General features: G+C 41.2%; 1 protein-coding gene across 2 annotated transcripts; it reads right to left on the bottom strand.

Moving 5' to 3' along the window:
- Positions 1-323: 323 nt before the first annotated feature.
- Positions 324-19,175, bottom strand: agpat3 (1-acylglycerol-3-phosphate O-acyltransferase 3). 2 transcript variants are annotated; one of them, XM_070837859.1, is made up of 10 exons: positions 18,903-19,175; positions 9,274-9,330; positions 8,927-9,157; positions 8,216-8,385; positions 7,859-8,020; positions 5,872-6,025; positions 5,688-5,790; positions 4,254-4,329; positions 3,643-3,841; positions 324-3,429 (listed from the first exon to the last, which is right to left on the bottom strand). In XM_070837859.1, exons 3-10 carry the CDS (start codon positions 9,102-9,104, stop codon positions 3,338-3,340), a joined length of 1,134 nt encoding a protein of 377 aa, XP_070693960.1. In that variant the 5' UTR covers positions 9,105-9,157; positions 9,274-9,330; positions 18,903-19,175; the 3' UTR covers positions 324-3,337. The 2 variants fall into 2 exon arrangements, with proteins under 2 accessions (XP_070693960.1, XP_070693961.1); XM_070837860.1 differs by lacking the exon at positions 18,903-19,175 and adding an exon at positions 18,818-18,896.
- Positions 19,176-20,920: the final 1,745 nt, after the last annotated feature.

Raw genomic sequence — 20,920 nt, 5'->3', positions numbered from 1 at the left:
ACAGGTTCTAAAAGTGAATGTGACATTCATCATTAACCTTATGTACATATTTTCAGGCATACTGTCACACTTGTGTGTGACGTTATACTGTATCTTCATGGGAACATGTGGATGTGTCGTGATGAATGGAGGAGGGTGGATGCAAATGTGCCTCTGTGGAAATGGGTCTGGTGGTGGAGAAAAGATGGAAGGAGGAAATGGTTGGAACATGTTTCATGTGGATTCAGCTCCCCCCTGCCCCTGCTATCATGCTGAGCTATTCTCCCTTTATCTGAACAGAGAAACTCACACAAATCCAAATAAGTCAAAAGAGTAAGAGGTGCTTTGTGATTAAATCCTTTAATATTCTCGTGTTTTAATTGAAGAAAACATAAAAATAGCCTTAGAAAACAAAACAAAAGCTGATGCAAGTGGTGGCGCTAACTGAATTGTCTTAGAGAGTTAAAAAAGTCATAAAGTGGGGTCAGTTTGTAAAGTCATTTGATTCCACTGGAGACCTCAGAAAACAAACAACCACAGGTTACAGGTATATTTCTCTACTGAATAAAAAACATCCAGTGTAAAAAGTTTTTTTTTTCTCTCAAATACTTGTTTGAATTCCTCAGCGTCCTTTCTGCTTTGGAATATGACTTTTAAATGAATGACAGGATGAGTTGGACTGCATTCGCATCTGACGTGCATGTAGGGATTAAAGGAAAAACAGAGATCTTAAAGAAAAAGATAACAAGCGAAGATACTAAAACCTTTCACAAATATTTGAGGTAAAGCAACTCAAAGTACCTTCTTGCCAAAAGAAAATGTGAAATGATGACAAACAGAACTCTTCCTACATAAGAGCACACTTAATCCATTCTCATTTCTCTTTGATTCTTCATGGTAAAACCTCAGAGCAAGCTACTTGGCAACTAATTGTAGCTGCTTGCTTGCCTGGACATTTTTTTCTGTGCTGAATCGTTCACTACCACGGGGGTTCAGTTAGCTTCTACGTTTTCACACAAAAATTAAGCAGCACTGTCTATTAAGGCTTGCATGAAATCTGCCTGGGCTGAAATGACTGAAGTACACAACATGTTGCTGCTGAGGAGTGATGATCCCAAAGAAATTAAACCAACAAAACAGAATGTATGATTAATAATACATGTGGCATGGGAGAGGAGTTGTTGCGGGGAGGGGAGGGCAGGACACGAAATATCCCCTCCCTTTTTTTGCTACCATTGTTTTCATTTGGGAACCAGGGAATGTGTCTGGTCACATCCACTCACTCTTGAACTGCAGCAGCCAACGTTTAGTTTTAGATTAGACTGATTCTGAAATGGTGAAGTAAGTGGAACTACAAGTGTCCCCGACAGCGTCTGGGACATCCAGAGAGTTGGAGCTGCCTGCACATGGTGTGTAAGCAGCTTTCTTTAACTACGAACAGTGACCCGGACGCCTTTAACAAACCAACAACTTTCTAGCTGTCCACTTTAAAGATTGAAATAAAAAAAGTTTCTAAATTACTCACTTTGGTAATCAAACCAAATGAATGCAAACTACTCCACCATGCACTGTGATGGGAGGAAGAGGATGAACATACAAACTTAACAATAGAGGTTTTTAAAGGGGTGGCGAATAAGCGATCCCTTGCCTGAGCAAGCTTGATTTAAGGCAAAGGTTGAAACATCACTACTACAGCCTATATCTGGACAGCAAAACAATATGCTAACAGCTGTGAGGCTACATGAAGACGGACGGTGACCTTTTCCTGGAGTCTGGTTCCACTGCCACTCAACAGCAGGGGAGCAGCAGTCACATTAACCCCGACAGTGTGCACTGCACTTCAGCTGACAATACTGGCATCAGAGGGGGAGGGGTGGTAGGCTGAACTGCTTCAGTGTTTTGACTGGGATTGTTGGTTGAATTAACATCACATTAAGGGTCCAGTTAAGCTTTAGAAATGAACGATAACATGTAAGCCAACTCCCATATGTGTAAATAAGTGAAAACAGGAAGAGGAACGGGCAAAACAATGAAACAAATGTGTGAGAATTCATCTGTGAGTGTTAAAAATGAGACCTGTAACAGATGGTAGGTGTCCTTGATAAGGACAGTCTTCATATTTGGAGCCCTTGCTGTAGTTTAACAGACACCAGCCTCTGAAAGCCAATAGGTTAAAGGGTCAGTTCGCAAAGATCGGGAGAAAAATCCTCTTGTGGTGTTTGGCGAGGTGGGGTTTATATTTTGAGATCTTCTGCTTCTGTTGCCAACTCAATACAACGGAGGTGAACAAGAAGCTGCTGCTTGTGCTCGAATCATTTTTAAATAATGGTTTTTAAAAAAAACTCAAGAGCCGTGCCTCTTTCCAGAGACAATGTGCCTACTTCTTGGATAAACCAATGATATAAATGGGGTCAGCTTTCATATTTTTTACATTTGACATATAAATACTGATGAAAACTGTCAGAAATGATCCAGAGTAGCAGAGACAGTGTTTCTGGAAGGACATGCGACTGCAAAGTTTTTCAAAAGGACTTCTACAGCAATTCGAGCACCACGGACAACATTTAATTCACCTAAACTGTATGAGGCTGGCAGTAGAAGTGTCCGTGCCTCAGCACGTGAAACCTCAAAATATCTGTCTGGCTAGATACTTAGGAGTTAAACAAATGTTAATGTTATGTTTTTTGGGTGAACTGACCCTTTAAGATTAAGGAAACCAGGCTGGGCCTCAAGGCACCGGTTCCCATTACAAGTCCCACTTAGTGAAAGAAAAAAAAGACAAAGGGAGGGAGATGTCCTGCATGTTACAGACTGCTGTTGCAGAGATGCACTGCCCCTGGATGAAGGTTTGGATTAAAAAGATCAGATACGGATCGGCATGTGTTCTGTGGGCAAAAAGAATGAGCGCGTCACCACTCCCTGAGTGGCTGATAACTGTGACAGGAAGTGGAGGGAGGTAGAGCAGAACAGGAAATGGGCTGACTCGCTGTCCATGTGACCTCAGACGGGTTAGGAGCTTAGCCTTGGGTGTTACCGGGATTTAATGAGACTTGGATGGGGACAGTGGGTGGCTAGCTGGATTAGAGAGATGCAGCAGAATACAGAAGTGCATCTTCCCCTCCTTATGTTCTGTGTTACACCACAGAGCTTGAACCCCAGACCTTCTGTGCTCGCTCTCTCTCTCTGTCGCTCTCTAGTGCCATTAGTATTTCTAACTCTGGTCTGTATTATGTTTTGACAGCTGGGTCTCCTCCCCGGCCTGCCAACGGACTCAACAGTAGGAGGAGAATGGAGTTGGGTAAGGGTGACACACCGCAGGGTGACTGTACAGGCCGTACACGGAGGGGGGTGACACACTTTAGTTTTGTTTCTTGGCCTCCGGGTTGCCGTAACTGGAGCCTGTTTTCTTCACCTCGGTGACCCCTATGAGGCGGCGGATAGCTATAGAGGCTGTGGACAGAACAAAGGAAAGAAGAAAGATGGGAGTGAATGAGGACAAACATTTTACAACTATCAGCCTTCAACAATTTCAAGAGCTTCAAATTGCAGTACTTTTCTTCCCCCGGGTAGAATCACAAACCCGAATCCTCCGGGTCCATCTCGGAGAGGAAGAGACTGCATAATTGTTTCGTTCTAAGGGCCACTGCTGCAGAGATTACCTACCTATGATGAGGAAGATGATAAAGCCAATGATGAGGAGGGGGGAGCCACTGACAGCCACTCCACAAGCAAAGTTGATGAGAGGCGAAAGCAGCAGCGTGGCCCAAAACAAAAAGTTCAGCAACGTCCATAGCCTGCGTCGGGGGATTATTACGGGTCCGGGGAACTTGCCCTCCTTGTTGTAGCTTTCCTGTAAGGCGTCCTGAGCAGCACAGAAGGAAGACTTGGTTTGCATGGTATTTATTGGTCATGTATAACATTTACCTCATGTGATCTGAGACAACAGTAACCTGCAATGAACATACTGCACAGACCACAATAAGTGATGAAGTGATGCATCAAATCAGAGGATAAACCCCTCAAACAAGGTCTGGCGGACCATTAAGGAAGTTTGGACTTTCATATTATAAAACGATCCAATGCATGCAACAGTTAAGAACACATGACTTAATGTGTCTGATAATCTGTGTTCCCCAAGTTTAATGGAGCAACGACTACTCCATCACTGTAAGAGACATAGAGGTTCCAATCTTGTGTCTTTCTCAATGATTTCTTGTGGTGGGTCCTGTTTTAAATGTTGAGTAGAGATTTAATGTCTGCTTTCCTCAGTTTACCTTCTCCTGGTAGAGCTTGTGCAGCCAATTAGCACACTCTTGCTCATCATCTGGAATATCCTCCACAGGGAAGCGCCTGGTGGGGAAGGAGTAAAAAAACGACTTTAAAATGAAATTAAATAATATCTATTTGTAAGCAAACTACAAATATTAGACACATGACATAACTATTTCAACATACACTGATCTTTTTGTCTTGTCAGTCAGATATGAGCACAAAATGAACTGAGAAAAGACAAAAAAGGACAACATACTGGATGAAGGGTCGTTGTATTGCCAAGCAACAACCAAAATCCTGTGTGAATTTCTTAATCCAATAAAATAGAAATGGATGTCCATCAAAATTATTTGACTTAAGGATTTGTGCTGCATTTTGTGCAGAAACGGTAAAGAAATGAAAAAAAATGCTAAATTTTGATGGTGGAGATGGTGGGCACAGAGAAGCAGGGGATTTCTATTATGCACAGACAGCTGAAGGTGAGCGACCTTCAAAGAAAATGATGTGAACTTCAGGTGAAACCCAAAGATAAAAAAATACATTTTATTCGTGGCACAAGACACAATTTTGCCAGGTTCTCCCCCGTCATCATCTCTCCTGCTCACACGTTATTGTCCGTGGTCATGAGTCCAATTGTTCAAACATCATTTACAGGCACTATAACCTAATATAATCTAACCTAATTAAAAGACTTATGTGTAGGCGACAATATTGTACATTCAGACGTAACCAATGTGGAGACACAGCTTCCTCTGTATGATAGTTTATGACTCTCAAATCATAATAAAATGTACAGTAAGATGACACACAGCTACTTTAAAATTTCCTCTGGTCCTCTCAGAGTACAACAGAAAAGGTTTCATCATTAACTACAGTTCATAATGTACATCACTGAAGGCCTGTTGTGGCGGTTTCCCACCACCAGGGGTCTCCCTCACCTCGCACTCACTGCACCATGACTTCTTGTGCTGAGGGATTTCAGTCTGTAAACCTGCTGGTATGTTTAACCGACTCCTGTCTAATCAAACACATCGTAAAAAAGTGTCCCACAGTGTTCTCCTTTTCCTAGTTTTATTTAAGTAAAATTAATAAAGATCTTTTCTCTAATTCAGTTGTGCTGCCAGGACAGAAAACATGCTTTCACCCATTCTGTTTCCATGTCATGGCCACGGTCCTTCACTCAGTAGGACGGCCCCGGCCATCACAGTTATTGCTCTGAAACCATAAACGTACCGGGAAACCAGCCAACATTTTGAGCGCTCTAACCTTCGCTTTCATTGTTATGGGACAAAAATGCAGTTGGTAGGAGGCCAAAAGGTTTCAAATACATTCATCATTTTCCACTTGAAGCAGCTCAGTGCAGCTGGCAGTGTAATGCATTATGACTGCAATAACTGATGAGTCGAACATAAATGGAGGGTATCAGTGGCACTCACCTTACGCTCATGTCGGCTTTGTATTTCTTGCCGTTGACGATGCCCAGGAGGGTAGGAGTTTGGTTGTCTTGGAAGTTGAGAGTCACATCGTACACAGCAGTTACTGCAAGAGAAAAATGCAGATTAAGCATAAAAGACTCTTATGTGTTTCGAGGATGAGGAACTCTGTGTTTGTAGACACAACCTGTGCCCTTCAGACACTGCAGTGTGGTGGTGAATCCTTTGGTTCGGGGTAGCAGGTGGTATTTGAGCTTGGGCAGGCCTTTACTCTCTGCAACCTGCATACTGATTTGGTGCTTCGTCTCTGTGAAGCGGGTGCCCTCGCAATACAGCAGAAACTGTGGAGGGAGAAGAGTACACACAACACACACCTATTAAAAAAAAAAAGAATCGCACAGACTTGAGGTGACCTCCTTTCTCTTGTCCCATCCACTACCCTACTTCTGCTTGGTTGAATTACAGATCAAGTTTACCTCACTGTAACTCTGGATGACAACTCTAAGAGTGTTAGTTGGTTTGTCTGAACACATAAAAATGCCATTAGCAGTGGCCTGACGCTTGACTTAAGGTGTAATTAGATCAGCTGCTGATCTGGCTAATCTCAGCTAGTAAACTGGTTAACTTATGGTGAAAATCTGTGACACAATGTACTTTACACCTTCAGTAAAGGTGGACAGCAGGACGACATGAATGTTAGCTGCTTGTTTGTTTTAAACAGAAAAGAGCCGTTTTGCCTCTGAGAGCAGCGTAAAAGCCTCCTCAGGCTGTTTATGCACAGTGGAAAGTCCAGTTCATGAGGTTACATTAAGAAAAGAGAAACACCCTCCCGATGAGAGACTGAAATACAGCTGGTGCACTCAAAGAACTTGTGTGTGTATCACTACTGAGACTGATCAACGTAAGAGAGACTGGGTCAAAGGGCAGCATCTGAGTTTCCTCGTATCTTTTCCTCTAAATAACTGATATTAGATGATTAAATAGTTCCTGTTTATCACAATTTGGGTCATCATTTTGTAGTTTTAGCCATTGCTTCTATTGTTAGTAATAAGATCGTCTTCACCAGGATAACAGCTGAGATGAAAACATGAGCTGTCACACAGTCAGACGGGTTTTTAAATCAAACACCCAGGTGAGGAGAGCTTATCTAGAAAAAAAAATGAGGGCAAACAGTAACTTCTCTACCGAAACGGCTCGATGGAAGTAGCTTACAGGCCAACCTCCTTCTTGATCTTTCACCTACTGTACTTGTGCTCACAGCTTTCCTGTGCAAAGAGGAATTATTACTCAACTTCTGGGTGCGCACACATTTGATTTTATCTCAGAATAAATTGGTCTGATAGTCTCACTGCTTGTCTCTTGCCCTGTAGAGCTGCTTTATTAGCAACTGCTCTGTGATCTCTGAGATCTCAGCAATTGACAGGGTGTGCACAGCTTTTTAGGAGTATAATTCAAGCACTTTTCAAGTATTTTCAAGGTTCCTAAACCAAAAACATCCAGACCTTATCATCACATCTAATTTTGAAGAACTGCATTTGTGAAAAATAAAAAAATCCTTTATACCCGCAGTAATCAACGTATTTGTCACTTTGTTTATGGTACCGGCTTTTCATATTAACTTTGACTGTTGATATTTTGATCGTTTTAATCAGGATTATTCTATGCTTTCTGGGGCTCACATGAGTGAGTGTGTCGGTGAAACGAAATAAAAATCAAGCACTTTTCCAAAAATTGAAAACCTGATGGCTAAAAAAAAAATAAATAAAAATAAAAAAATAAAAAAAATAAAAAATCAAGCAAGACCTTGTACAAGCCACGAGTTGACTGGTGAGTAAAGTGATCATAACCAGTAAAAATGATAGACAGACTACAAAAATTAGACTCAAGTTGTGATAAACCAGAATGTTCCTTTAAATAAGCAAATGACTTTATCCACATTATGCATTTATGACCCTGAATGGAAACAGGCACACCTACATTTCACTGACATTTCACAATCTTGATTGTGCAACTGGGCTACAGTTGATGGGCTGCGAAAACACACTATAAAGTATTTGTAAGAGGATATGCAATAGTATGAATATGAAGCAAACTGCTCTATCTCACACACAGCTCACTACTACACTTGTACACTCAGAAGACAGACAGACACAGTATGTGTGACGTGTACCTACCCACATACATTCAGGATAGTCTTTGAGCCTGGTCAGCCCTCTGAAGACAGTCTTTCGGTCCTCCTCCCACTTTCTTTTGCAGAAGACTATTTCTAGGAAATACCAGGTCCAGCCAATCAGAGGAACCTTCAGTAGCTCATGTTTGGCTAGCACTTTTGAACTCTAGAGAGGGAGGACAGGTATATATTTTTAACGATGAAGCTTGGATTTCTCACCATCAGGACTGAAGACCAACCTGGTCATTAAGAGCAGGATGTGATGCTGACAAGCATTCAGTCAAATATGTAAAAGTGACGGGTTGAGCGTTTTGTGAGCCACAAGATTTACAAAGAATCATTGTTTTATTACATTACTGACCCCTAAGATGCCAAATCTTTCACACATGGTCCAGCCACAGAGGAAATCGATCTCAAAGTTGTGGTTGAGGATGACGACGACATGTTCTTTGCCAAACTTGTCCACCGTAGCCTGGTCGGTGTATAGGGTGCATTCTGTGCCCGACCACCACTCCAGCAGCATCACCAGCTCTGCACAGAGACGGAGATGCTGAAAACACTTCATTTATTGTATTGAAAATAAGAACTACCAGTTCAATGCATTTTGCTCTGAATACATTTCTGGTTTGTTACTTAGTTTTGCTGATTAATAGCAATTCACGCTACAAAAAAGACTTGTAGTGACAACAGGCAATTATTAGCAAACCGTATAGCAGCTGTATGTAGTGTTTCAGCTTATTCTACGTGAGTATTTTGGTATAAATGTAATTTGCTCTCATTTACCCACGTAGGCAGCCATTTGAGCAAAGTGCTCTAATAAACCTACTGAAGACTACCTGCCCAGCACCAAACGGCTGACAGACAGAGTTAGTGGGAGGATGGTGACATTGTAGAGGATCTAGCAGCTATCGTCTCAGATTTTTATCTCAGAGCTAAAAGGAGATTGAATATGACACATTATTCAGCAGGTCAAAGTGTGATGGCACACACCCTTGTGCCCGATCTTATTTACGTTTTTTGACATATGAAACTTGGTGTTTGCATTAACAATACAGGAGTATCATCTACTCACGACTCCAGAGGGAGTAGGAGAGCCGGCAGTTGATTCTTCGATACAGCTGCTTGTTGATCGGCCAGAGGATGCAGGTGCAGAGCTGAATGAAGTTTATGATGAGGCCGCTCACCACGAACACAAAGCCCATCAGCAACTGCAGGATGAACAGGCTCTTCAGGTAGGCCAGCAGAGCCATGGCTGAGGAGCCTGGAGAGCTGAGTCGGCTCCTCTCTATACACTACGACCAACCTGGGGGAGGCCGAACACAGAGGAGGCAGCGCCACAGCAAAGAAAACAACTTCAGTGAGAATGAATAAAAATGAATGAAATAAAATTTTTTTTAAAAAGAAAGCAGTGTTTCTTACCACGGTGGATCCGTTTACAAGCCGCGTTTACACGGTCCTTCGGCCAATACTACAGACCTGATGAAGACAGCAGAACGGAGGTTAAGGTAACGGTGGCAGAACTGACATAAAACAAGACTACAGTTATGTGCCATTACAGTTCAATTTAATAAAGTGCCCTGTGCATGTTTTAATTGAAACAGAATTGTGTTCGCTAATGACACAGGAAGGTCAGAGGCTATCACTCTAGTTTTCATTGTCTTATCAACAAGGATGTCCCATGACACAGGGAAGAGACCACAGTAGACCTGTGCTTTTCTTACGTGATCAGTACCAGCAAAATAAAGTCAGATCCATTTCTGATGGTCTCAGCTTCTAAAGTGTGGGAACTTTCTGCTTTTCTCTGTTTAATATCTTTTAGACTGTCGGTTGGTCGAAACAAGCAACACGAGGACGTCACCTTGGAAATTATGATCAGTATTTATTACTGATTACTGGACTAAATGATAAAACTGTATAAATAATTGACTGGTTACTTAATCACACAAATGATCGTTAGGTGCAGCCATAGTGTACCAAACTCCAATGACACTGCCCACAATGATCTGTTGCCGACGTAGAGTTTAAGGCCGCAACAGACTGGGGACCTGTCCCAGGTTGTTTTCGTACAAAGCATGCTGGGATAGGCTCACACTTCCCGTATGCTCAATAAAAATGACCCGGTAATGAGAATGAATGGATGGAAATTAGATTGGCCATAGGCCCCTGCCAAAGACATGTTTTTACACTTTCCGTATGCTGTCAGTGCACAACCAGAAGCCCCTTACATGTTGTTTTGTTAAACAACATCTTACATTACATGATGGACTGGCCAGAGAGCCTTTGCTTGTTTGATCACTGTCACCTTGTTCTCAAAAACAAAGCATTTTTGCTGTGATCATTACTATCAGTAGGTACCCATAAGGATGACCATAGGCTGCCCGGCCTCAGGCTATGGACTGACCCCACATCTGCCCCAAAGCCCATTAAAGTGTGGGTCAAGCCAGCTTAAAGCTGTTCTGAGAACATTTCTAATCTGAGTTGCGCTCTTACAGATCCACTTGAGGCCTGTTGACTAGGCATCCACCTGTTTTGTTATACATGGTAACTTTTTCTCTTTTTTAACTGTTAACATCGGAGTCTATGGCTACAAATCATAGTTAAATACCTGAAATTGCCTGAGCTTGATGTAAAATATAAGAAATAAAATAAATCTAAATATTATTAAACCAAGTCATGAGATCACTGTCTTCTTACCCATCAAATATAAAATAAATGAGTAAAATCAAACTTTTTATTTAACTTTACTGTATATTTGGAGCACCTGGTTTGATTCACCAAAACAATCACTTCAAAAGTAAAGTTTGCTCACGATTATTATACAATTAAATGTACAGCGAGTGCCTGGAACATCAACATATGTACAGTCACCTGCTTTCACTGCTACAACTGTGTCAGCAAACCAGCAAAAAAGAGGCCGTCTGGTGTTTGCTTTATAGAACAACAGCCTGCATGCTAGACAACAAGGGACAGACCAACGCATTGTGTGCCTGCATGTCACTCTGACATAACAGTCTTCAACCACAGACACTACCTTGTTCTCTGGTGCCTGTAATGACTACTTTCTTGTTTTTCCACATATTATTGTCTCTAATATTTCTTTCACATAAAAACAAAACTGGGTGGCAATGAGTAAATTCCAAACGCAGCCAAAAACATGGTAACTTGGGTTGTTTTATCTATCCATCCTGATAAATAAATATTCTTTGAATATAGATAACCAGAAATCCAAGGTGCCTTCATTTGCAAAGCAATCAAAGCATATTTACAGCCATCTTTTACCCCAAGTCTACATCACACTCCATTCAGTACCATCCCCGTGAAGGGCAAATCAAGAAACCTTAAATTAAGCCACATATTTGACATAAGGCCAGTTAATTATGAGCAAATCTAATCCAGTGCAATCAATCTCTCTCAAACACTGTAACACAATACACAGAATAAGAAATGGCCTGAATGTGAAGGAAATTAAATCTTACGTGCACATCCACACGACCTCAGCTCAGTATCTCAGGCAAATGAATATAAAAACGTTTGTACATGTCTGTGACGTGTGTGTGTGTCATCCATCGCCTGATGGATCTGACTATCAGTCCAAACATTGACAGCCGTCTCCACATTATGTTACAGATATAACCTTTGTTCCTACTAGGAGACACTGACTGCGAGGGGCAAAGGTCCACGACTGCACATTTCACTATGGCTCATGTAACATATTTTGGTAGGGTGGTGGGCTAAAACAGGTCAAAAAAGGCAGCAAGTACTAGATCGATGTCAACTGGTTCGTGTGGTTTTGTTTTAGTCAGCATTAAATGATTACCAGAGGTAGGCAAGTGTGTTATGGACAATAACAGTTACTGGACCTGATTGTTCATCTAGATTTGCTGATAATAGCACTTCACATCAAATCAGGCAAAGTTTTGTCACATTCATACACAGATTAATGTATAGTGAAATTCTTAGATGTCTGTTCTAACAACAACCCACAACCTCGCTATAAGTTAAATAAAATAGAATAAAAAGGTGAATCTAACCATAGAAAAAACAAAACAATAAATAATATGATCTGTATGATTTTCAGTGTTGAATATAATCAATATTTATAGATGAACTAGCAGTATAATCTACAGTATAGGCTTAAATCTTTGCCCCAGGAGTACATCACAAGGGGACTCTTCAGAAATGCTCACATCGCCCATACAACTTCAAATTGGACTGCCAAGGTTGCCCCTTGTCATTGATTCTGTTTGTGATATTCATGAACAGCATCTTAAAGGTGCAGCCGAGGTGAGGAGAGCGCCCGGTTTGGGAACCTCAGAATTATGTTTCTGCTCTCTGCTCTTTGTCCTACTGTGACTTCCAGCATGTACTGGGGCAGTTTGAAGTGGAGTGAGGAACAGTAGGGAGGAGAGTCAGCACCTCCAAGTGCGAAGCCAGGGTTCTTTGTTGGAAAACCATGGATTGCTCCCTGCAGGTTATGAGTGAGCTGCTGCCACAAGCGTAGCGGGATGAAGCAGGATCAGCAGTAATGCGGACACTGCACAAGACTGTTGTGATGAAGAGGGAAGGCAAAGCTCTCGATTTACCAGTCAACCATGTTCCACCCCTCATCTGTGGTCATGAGCTTTGGATAGTGACCAAAAGAAAGAGCTCGCAGATACAAGCGGCTGAAATGAGTTTCCTCTGCAGGGACTCAGTCTTAAAGATAGGGTGAGGAGCCTAGCCTTCCGGAGAGAGCTCGGGGTAGAGCTGCTGCTCTTTCGTGTTGAAAGGAGCCAGTTGAGGTGGTTTGGGTATCAGGTCAGGAGGCCTTCTGGACACGTCCCACTGGGGGGCGATCCCAAGGCAGACCCAAAACTCACTGGAAGGATTACATGCCTCATCTGTCCTGGGAACACCTGGGAATCCCCCAGGAGGGACTGGGAAGCGATGCTCAGGAGAAGGACATATAGAGTGCACTGCTTAGCCTGCTATCAATGCAACCCAACTGTTAACGCATTTTCAACAGAGAATTACTGATAAATGTTATAGTAAATGTTACCATTAGCGTTTATTAAAATGTTGTCCCAAAGATGAGGTGAAATTGGTGAATGCTTGGGGTTATTGATTGATTTCAAGTAGTTCTTGGTGACAACAAAAACAAACTTCGATACTTTCATCACACTATTCCCATCAATTATCATTTCACTGGTGTTTTGTTTGCATTTGTTACATTTATGAATTTACTCCAAAAATATTAACCAGATTTGGGAGATCAAAGATATTGCTTCAAGCCAAGTAAGTACCGATTTGGTCAGTATTTTTAGGGCTTATTATTCCCTTTAAAACCTGCTGCTGCTTTCAATTAATACGTCAGTACTGCATGAAAATCGACTTGTGGAGACTTTAAACCTGCTGGACACTGAAAATATTCAACTTTCAGTCTGTTATGAAAATTGTTTGCCATCCAACTTTTGCTGTGGCAACAGGCAGCTTCCCAAACATGCCATGAACTTTCTCTCATTTTCTTCCATATTCTCTTCTTTCTGCCGTCATCACAGGACATTCAGGGAGTCACTGAAGTTGAAACAACCATAAAGTTTCTCTCAACTTGAAATTCAAGTTCACAGTGCCTGGAGCAAAGTATGTCTTACCACGAACTTTGTGTGCAGTTATGTTGCCTCTAACTATATCCAGCTTCACTTTTCAAAATGCAGCTACTTTGCAAAAGTCAACAGACTTGCTAGAAAGAACGTTAATCCAGCCAAATTTTTCTTCACCTTTATGATAACATTCTTATATTCATGCTTTATTCTTCTTTTTTTAAGGGAGCTAAAGATCTGCTTATAAAACACTGACATGTATACAATTTAGAGCTGCCCTTTAAAAGTTGATGATTTGAATGAGTGGTCTTGCTTTTCTTCCCAAATGACTGCTTTTTTCAAAAGTTATCTATCTTAAACATACGAAGGTTTAGAGCAAGATGATACTGTACTTTTGGACCATTATGTTGCGTACATTCATAAAATAAACACATTCAATGAGGCTCCCTTAAATTCAGTTGTGACCAAGATATGCGCTTAGTGGGACAGTTGAAAAACAAACTCGTCAGCGTTCCCTTGTGAGCAAACTATTTAGGGGTGACACTGTTTCTAAATTTTCTCAACATGTTTGACATTTCTGTTCAGCAACTTATTGTTATTATTCAGCTGACATATATACCACGATACTGACGTCACTGCAATAAGCAAATTACCTGCTGATAACAGTGGCCTGTGGTACTAAGTTTGTGCCAGATGGGATCGCTATATGTGAGCATTATGAAAAAAAAAAAAAGGTTTATATTTTGAGTACTATAATGAATACATGCATACAAATAACCAAAGAACCACACCAATGTAAAACCTTCCCTATATCTGACGCCATGTGCAACTGAACGGACCTGTGCTCCATTTGGCTACTGATTAAAACCTATTCTGATCAAAATGTTCACACTTAAACCAAACTCCAGATGTCACCACATTATTGCACTCAAACAAGCAACCCTATCCCTGCATTGTGGTAGTTTAACCAAACTTAAGGTGTTCTCCTGTTAAAATCATAGCCCATTTGTCCTGCATTAAACAGCCCCATTTAGCAAAGATGGCATAAAAGAGGTTCAGAGACACAAACATTTAGTTTGACCATGAAAACATCCAGTGGAGGTCCATCTCCCTGTGGGCGCAGGGGCACACCTGTGAACCCACTCAGCTTGGGGGATAGATTAGAGTCGCTGACTGGGTTAAAGCTGCTTATGGCCGGACAGCTGCTTCTGCTCTGCATCACCTGAATACAGCTTCTTTCTATGACCACAAATGACCACTGTTTGCAAGTCTCTGTTTTGAGAAGACTGTTGAAAAGTACAGTTTAAGACATCAACTACCCTAAATACTGGCAAACTGCAGCACCATTTTGGCAACTAAAGCACCTTTGCCAAGTCAATTTAAACTCTAAAAACTTAATTTGCCTTGCAAAGGTCTACACTCCACCGATGTGTACAGCTGGGTTACGCCCTGAAGTACTACTTATCTCTCTTAAAGCTTCTAATAAATCAATACATCTGGTAGGGCCCAGCCTAGCCTAGCCTAGCCAAACCCCATCTCACTCTTCACTTACCAGTAGACATAGTAGGCCATGGCCATGATCACCAATGCCCCACAGATCCCAGTGAAGATCATCACAGCGCTCTGGTTCAGCATTTTGGCTCCTGATATCTCACCAAATCACAGCCAGAATAAAAATATGTAAAGAAAAGGCCTGCAGAGAGCAGTGTACAGTCACAGGCTGCCCTGCTTCATAGCCATCATAATCCCACAGAAGGAAAGAGGGAGATTATGATGATGACAGCAAGAACGCAGCAAGATCCGAGATCCTGTTGGAAGAACTGACTAATCAGCACAAGAGGAGGCCTGAGGACCAAAGAGTTTCCTTTCACAGAAAAATTACCAAAAACAATGGATCTCCAGTGAGAGCAAGTGCCAAAAAGAGACCCCAAAAACTCCCAAAGGCCCCTTGGGATTCTTATTAGAGTCCACTAATGAATGTCAGAAGACTGAGAGATGGCTCACTTCTGGATGGAGGGAGGCACACGTACTGTAAGCAGAGTCTTACATGCATTCCCATCCTCTAATCCAGTGGATCAGATTAGTGCTGATTAGCAGGCTATGGGCACCCTGGATATGTCACATTTCATTAACATTAACAAAGTAGATGTGTGGGCTCTCCCCAACCAGGGTGGAGTTAGCAGAATGGCATCTGTTACGTTAAAGGAACCAATCACAATGTGAAACTCTCACCTCGCTTTGCCATTGGCCACCTGTTAGTAACACCTAGCATGAGGCAGCCCTGGGAGGAGGAGGAGTGCGTCAATAGCTTTTAAATTGAAGTGTGATTAGGGATGAATTAACCCACAGCCTAGAAATCGGTGATGTCACCCCCCCCATCCTCGCTCTCTCTGCCTTCTTGACAGTACACCTACTGAAAGTTGTTTACAAAGTTATCGGTTTTGCTCAGACACACATAGACAACAAAAGGGACTCGTGGGCAAGCCAACAAAAGCCTTTGGGTTCCTACACAGAGCTAATGTCAAATGTGGTTCAGACAAGCTGGCAGAGAGATGCAGAAATAAACTCAAGCATTTACTGAAGCAAATAGGTCAAAGGTTAGAGTACAGTCCTGAGGCCTTGCCACTGGATGTTAAGCTAAATATAAATAGAGATAAAAATACATTGTGATAGCTGGACAACGAAGGTCATCCATGTTTCAAAGTGCTCTCAATCCAACACATGCTCCTGCACTGCTGAACACCCAATCGTGACTTCAGTTATACAGCTGTTTGATAGGCCAATGTTTGATTGTTTTTAAGCCACACCACTTACTTCTACTACTATAACTAAACGTTACAACATATTGGAAATGCATTCAGTTCCTTAGATAATGAACATGCGCACATGGCCAGAAAGGAAATGGTTAAAAAAAAAAACATGAGCGATTTAATGTGCACTTGACCAGGCTGAATCCCAGTTTTGGCAATATTGATAAGATAAACTAAAAGCCTAAACTGTCATGGCAAAGCCACCACACAAGGTGATGACGGGTGAGACTCAAGGATACATTTTCTCAGCAAAATAAAGGAACTAATGGCAAACCATTGCCAGACTGCTTCAGTATGAACATTAGAAGTTACCAGTTGCAGTTAATCTGATTGTCACAAACATGACCAGAGGGTAATAAAACAATATATTGCTGATGTGGGATTACAGTCCATCAGATAAAGGCTTATCTTTATATATGTGTCTTTAAGTCCTATAGGGCAACACTTTGCCTTGATTAGCTGATAAAGAGTTCAATAGCTTACTACGTGCAAACAGTGTCACTGGACTTTGAGCAATTTCTTCAATTAACATGTGCATTTGTATGATCTCCATGACTCAGTTATACCAACTGCTAAGTTTTGAGGCAGATGCTTCAATTTGGCCAACATTGCAACATGTCTTCTTATACAGTACATTATTTTTTGAACACTCTATTTATGGGGAATCTGTCCATTTATCAGGAAAGACATTATTACCTCAAAGCACATGTAAAGGATCGCATATTAATTCTGCTTGCACTTATGTTATTGAGCCTAAAGGGGTTGCAGGACATTTTAATTAGTTTGAGATTTATGCACAGTCCTGTCTCACACAGACTTTTACAATACTGTGGACTGTGGACTGTGAAGGGATTGTTAAAAAATATTCTCAAGGAGAAACTGAGTCAATGCAGCACAAATACATGTGTGTATACATATAAATGTAAAGTAAATAGATAATGACCCGTGTTGGACAGAAAGATTTCTCACGAGGTCGAAAGCTGAAACTTTTAGCATTTGCAGTTTTCTGTACATTATGGTCATAACTAGAGTTTGATACAAATGCTGTCTGATGTTTTTGAGAAATGGCTATAAGGAGTCACTAAGCAGGATAAAATCATGATTAGCAGCAATAGTGAGAGGATTAGACAGTCGAATGGCAAATCTCTCAACACAAAATTAACAGATTGCAATTTAGATAAGTGGTCATTTATCAGATTTATCAGACCTGAAAGACCTGAAAGACACACACACAAATTCTAACAATAATTACTAGTATTGACCATAGAGCTGAAACAATTAATTGGTTAATTAATTTAGTTATCAACTATTAAATTAATCACCAGCTACTTTTAGTAGTTAGTTTCTTAAGTCGTCTGTGGCAGTAAATTAAATATATTGTGTTACGGACAAAGGAAGACATTTGAGGACGTCAAAACGACACTTGGGCTTTAGGAAAAACACATTTTTAACGTTTTCTGACATTTTCTAGACCAAACCATCAATTAATCAGGAAAATAATCAAGAATGACAACAATCTTTAGTTACCCTGCACTAAAACAGTGCACACATCTCCCTGTCGAGGTCTGTTGCACACAGGAACACCTAACAAGAGGCTCTACTAGAGCTCATGAGTCAATATACCCATCTTATATTCAGTATGTCTGTCAGTGAACTACAGCACCGTACAGTACAGCTGCCTCTTACACAAAGCATCAACAGTCAGTCAACAGCATCACTGTGATCACGGGTAAACATCAAAACATCCCTGAAAAACACTGCTAGCAAAGACTGTCAGGAAATGATCGCGGTAACACTTGCCTGTCCCGTACTGCTCGATCTCTCGTTGGTTTAAATTAAGGCTCAAGCCTAAAGTTAGCGCTGGCTTAAAAAGACCCGCAGACTTGAATGAACTCCAGTAACCTCACGTCTGATGTGTGGTACGACATCAGCACGCAGGTCAACTTGGAGCCAGGCGGCTCACATGACGTGCAGCTTGCAGTAGTTTTTCTATGAACCCACAGACACTTCGCTATCTACCCTGGCATGCCTCTCTGTGTGCTCCCTCGGTGTGTACCCGGCTTAGTTTCGCAACTCCATGGCCCCTGAATACAAAGCACAAGTGAACTATACAATGTGCTGTAGTGCGGCGTGGCTAGCTTAAAATGCTAAACAACCAACTAGCCAGCATGCACCGAGTGTCCAACCAGTCACCGGGCTGATCGTTTGACACATGTCTCGACTGCGGCCGGGGGCGTAAATTAAGCTAGCACCGCGGTGGAGCCAAAGTTACAAACACAGATCAATATATGCATGAGGACATGGGATAAAGCTGTCGTGTGTCGTGCTACTGCCATGACTCACTGCTGTTAAGTTGAGGCTAGCTGACCCGAGTCTAAACCTGACTGCTGGTGGGCAGCACAAGGACAGAGTGAGCAGCTAGCGGCACAGGCTAGCATGCTAAGTTACAACAAAACCGGCGTAGCTGGGGTAATAATTATAAATAGGCAGAGTGATGGAGTCTGGTATTTGGATTGTTCACTTGCTATTCAGAGAAACGTTTCCCACATAGTTTTCAGTAAATAGCCCACTGACCTGTGTCGCTCCCTGCCGTCATGCTAAGCTAGTCAGCAGCAGCTAATGCTAGCAGCCAGTGTCAGTAACGGCACTCTGGGCTCACCTGAAAATGATTCACTTGGGAGTCGGGCGAGTCGCCGGATTTTCTTCTGCTGTTTCGCTGCTTTCTGGCATTCAGGGGCGTAAAGTAACTCTAGTAACCATTGCTTATCACTTCGTCCGCTTCAGGAAACGCTTCTGAAATAAAAATGACTTGAGCTAATGCGATTTGCAGGAGCGCTATTGTTTGTGGTTAAAGCCCCACATTTCCTCAAAGCCCATCTGAAGGTAGCATGCCCTACATCCGGTCCGCCCCCCACTCACCCTCACAGGAATCATTAAAACACACTATCTTTTTAAACTACAGGCCGCTGCAGACACACCGACACCGACCCAACTACTACAGGCTCAAATACAGATAGAAGTAGCAGAAGTGTGTTCACTGTAATGGGCTGTGGCTCTTATAACACATCAGTGTGTAGAGCAGGCTACTGCTTCAACCCCTCAGAATGAATTAAATGATTAAGATTGTAATGGATATCCAGTGTCTAAAACATGTCCAAATACATAATGCACAAGTCACATTTTTTGTATTATCTGAGATATCAGAATCAGCTTTATTATTAAATATGTGAACACATATAAGGAATTTGACTTTTCCACTGATCTCCTGTATTTACACAGAAACAAGACCAACAAAGTTAACACACATTTAACATAAGCAAAGAAATAAACACTTAAGGTCTATGTGCAATGCAAATATGTAAATATATATGTTTATGTATGGATGTAAAAAAAACTATGACAAAGAGTGTAAAGAAGACAGTAGTGTAAAGGATGATGGAATAAATATGGAATGACTGTGTACAGGTTCCCTTATTTACATGAGGTAGGTAGGATATGTGTGTGTGTGTGTGTGTGTGTGTGTGTGTACAGTATAGTATTGGTGTGCTGGACTGCAAAGAATATACTTTAGAGAGAGTAGGTACAGTGTAACAGGGTTATTGCACATGATATGCAATAAGATATGACAGTCACCCATAGTGGCACCTCACAGGAAGTTAGTGGTATGTAGTGACACCTAAACCTAAACCTTACGCTGCTTTTTCCTTCATGCATTTTATGTAATTAATTTTTTGTCCATTTTAAATCAAAACAGAACGGAAATACTTTACTATTATATTATTATATTATAACAATCAACGACAATCATGAAAAATAAATCCTCTGTTTTATAATAGTGGGATTGTGTTTTGTAAACATAAACACAGGTTTAAATATAGGCTAAATGTACTCTTTATCGTATTTTGTGTATTCTTATTTAATTCCTATCCGTCATCTTGTTGACACACATTTAGTACCAGCAGTAATGTTGAGTTGATATTCTGTGACCCTGTGCGAAGTATTCCAGGTTCATGGGGTAGTCATGGTGGTTCAACCCCGAACTGATTTATTCCTTATTGTCCCACAATCAAGTCCTTTACATTATTTGACAAAATCTATAAATAATATTCAACATACATAATAAATAAAAAATGAAATTGTAACAATTGTGAAAATCAAAATGTTTCACGTTTTTATTTTTGTTTTTACGCAGCAGTAAAGTAACAGCTGGCACAGACAGTCAGGTGCTGTAAGTTTTAAAACTGTGAAACTGTAGAAATATATTTACTCTCTCAGTGATGGAGGAAGTATTCTGGTCCTCTACTTAAATAACTGTATTAATGCCACACTGTGAAAACCTTCCACTGCACTAAAAGTAAAAATCGTTCATTTAAGCTATTCTAAAACATTTACCCTTTAATTGCACTTTTCATTTAGTAACCAAAGTCTGAAATCCATTTTTTCCTGACCTTACATGTGTAATGGTGAGTAGGACATAATCTTTTTATACGATGGTTTTCTCTTAAATCTCATTCTGTACACAGCTAGTGTCATTAAAGTAATTTCATGCCCTGAATACTGTGCACTCTGGATCAACTGTAGACCTCTTTAGCCCTCTGCTGGTGTTTTTGCAAAGCTGCAACATAAACTGGGAGTGCAACGAGCTGGGGGATCAGAAACTTGTTGTACACATAAGCC

Source organism: Pempheris klunzingeri, chromosome 10 (assembly GCF_042242105.1).
Source record: "Pempheris klunzingeri isolate RE-2024b chromosome 10, fPemKlu1.hap1, whole genome shotgun sequence".
NCBI classification, from domain to species: Eukaryota; Metazoa; Chordata; class Actinopteri; order Acropomatiformes; family Pempheridae; genus Pempheris; species Pempheris klunzingeri.
Note: the sequence above shows the minus strand (reverse complement) of the source record. Positions and strands in the feature narration are given on the sequence as shown.

Bases quoted from the DNA above. Each gene is read 5' to 3' on its own strand.
- agpat3 (XM_070837859.1), bottom strand. From the start codon at position 9,104: ATGGCTCTGCTGGCCTACCTGAAGAGCCTGTTCATCCTGCAGTTGCTG. The intron at 5,791-5,871 runs GTTGTGTCTACA...TTTCTCTTGCAG, and splicing joins GCAGTGTCTGAAGGGCACAG to TAACTGCTGTGTACGATGTG. The intron at 3,430-3,642 runs GTAGGTAATCTC...TTCTGTCCACAG, and splicing joins TATCATCTTCCTCATCATAG to CCTCTATAGCTATCCGCCGC.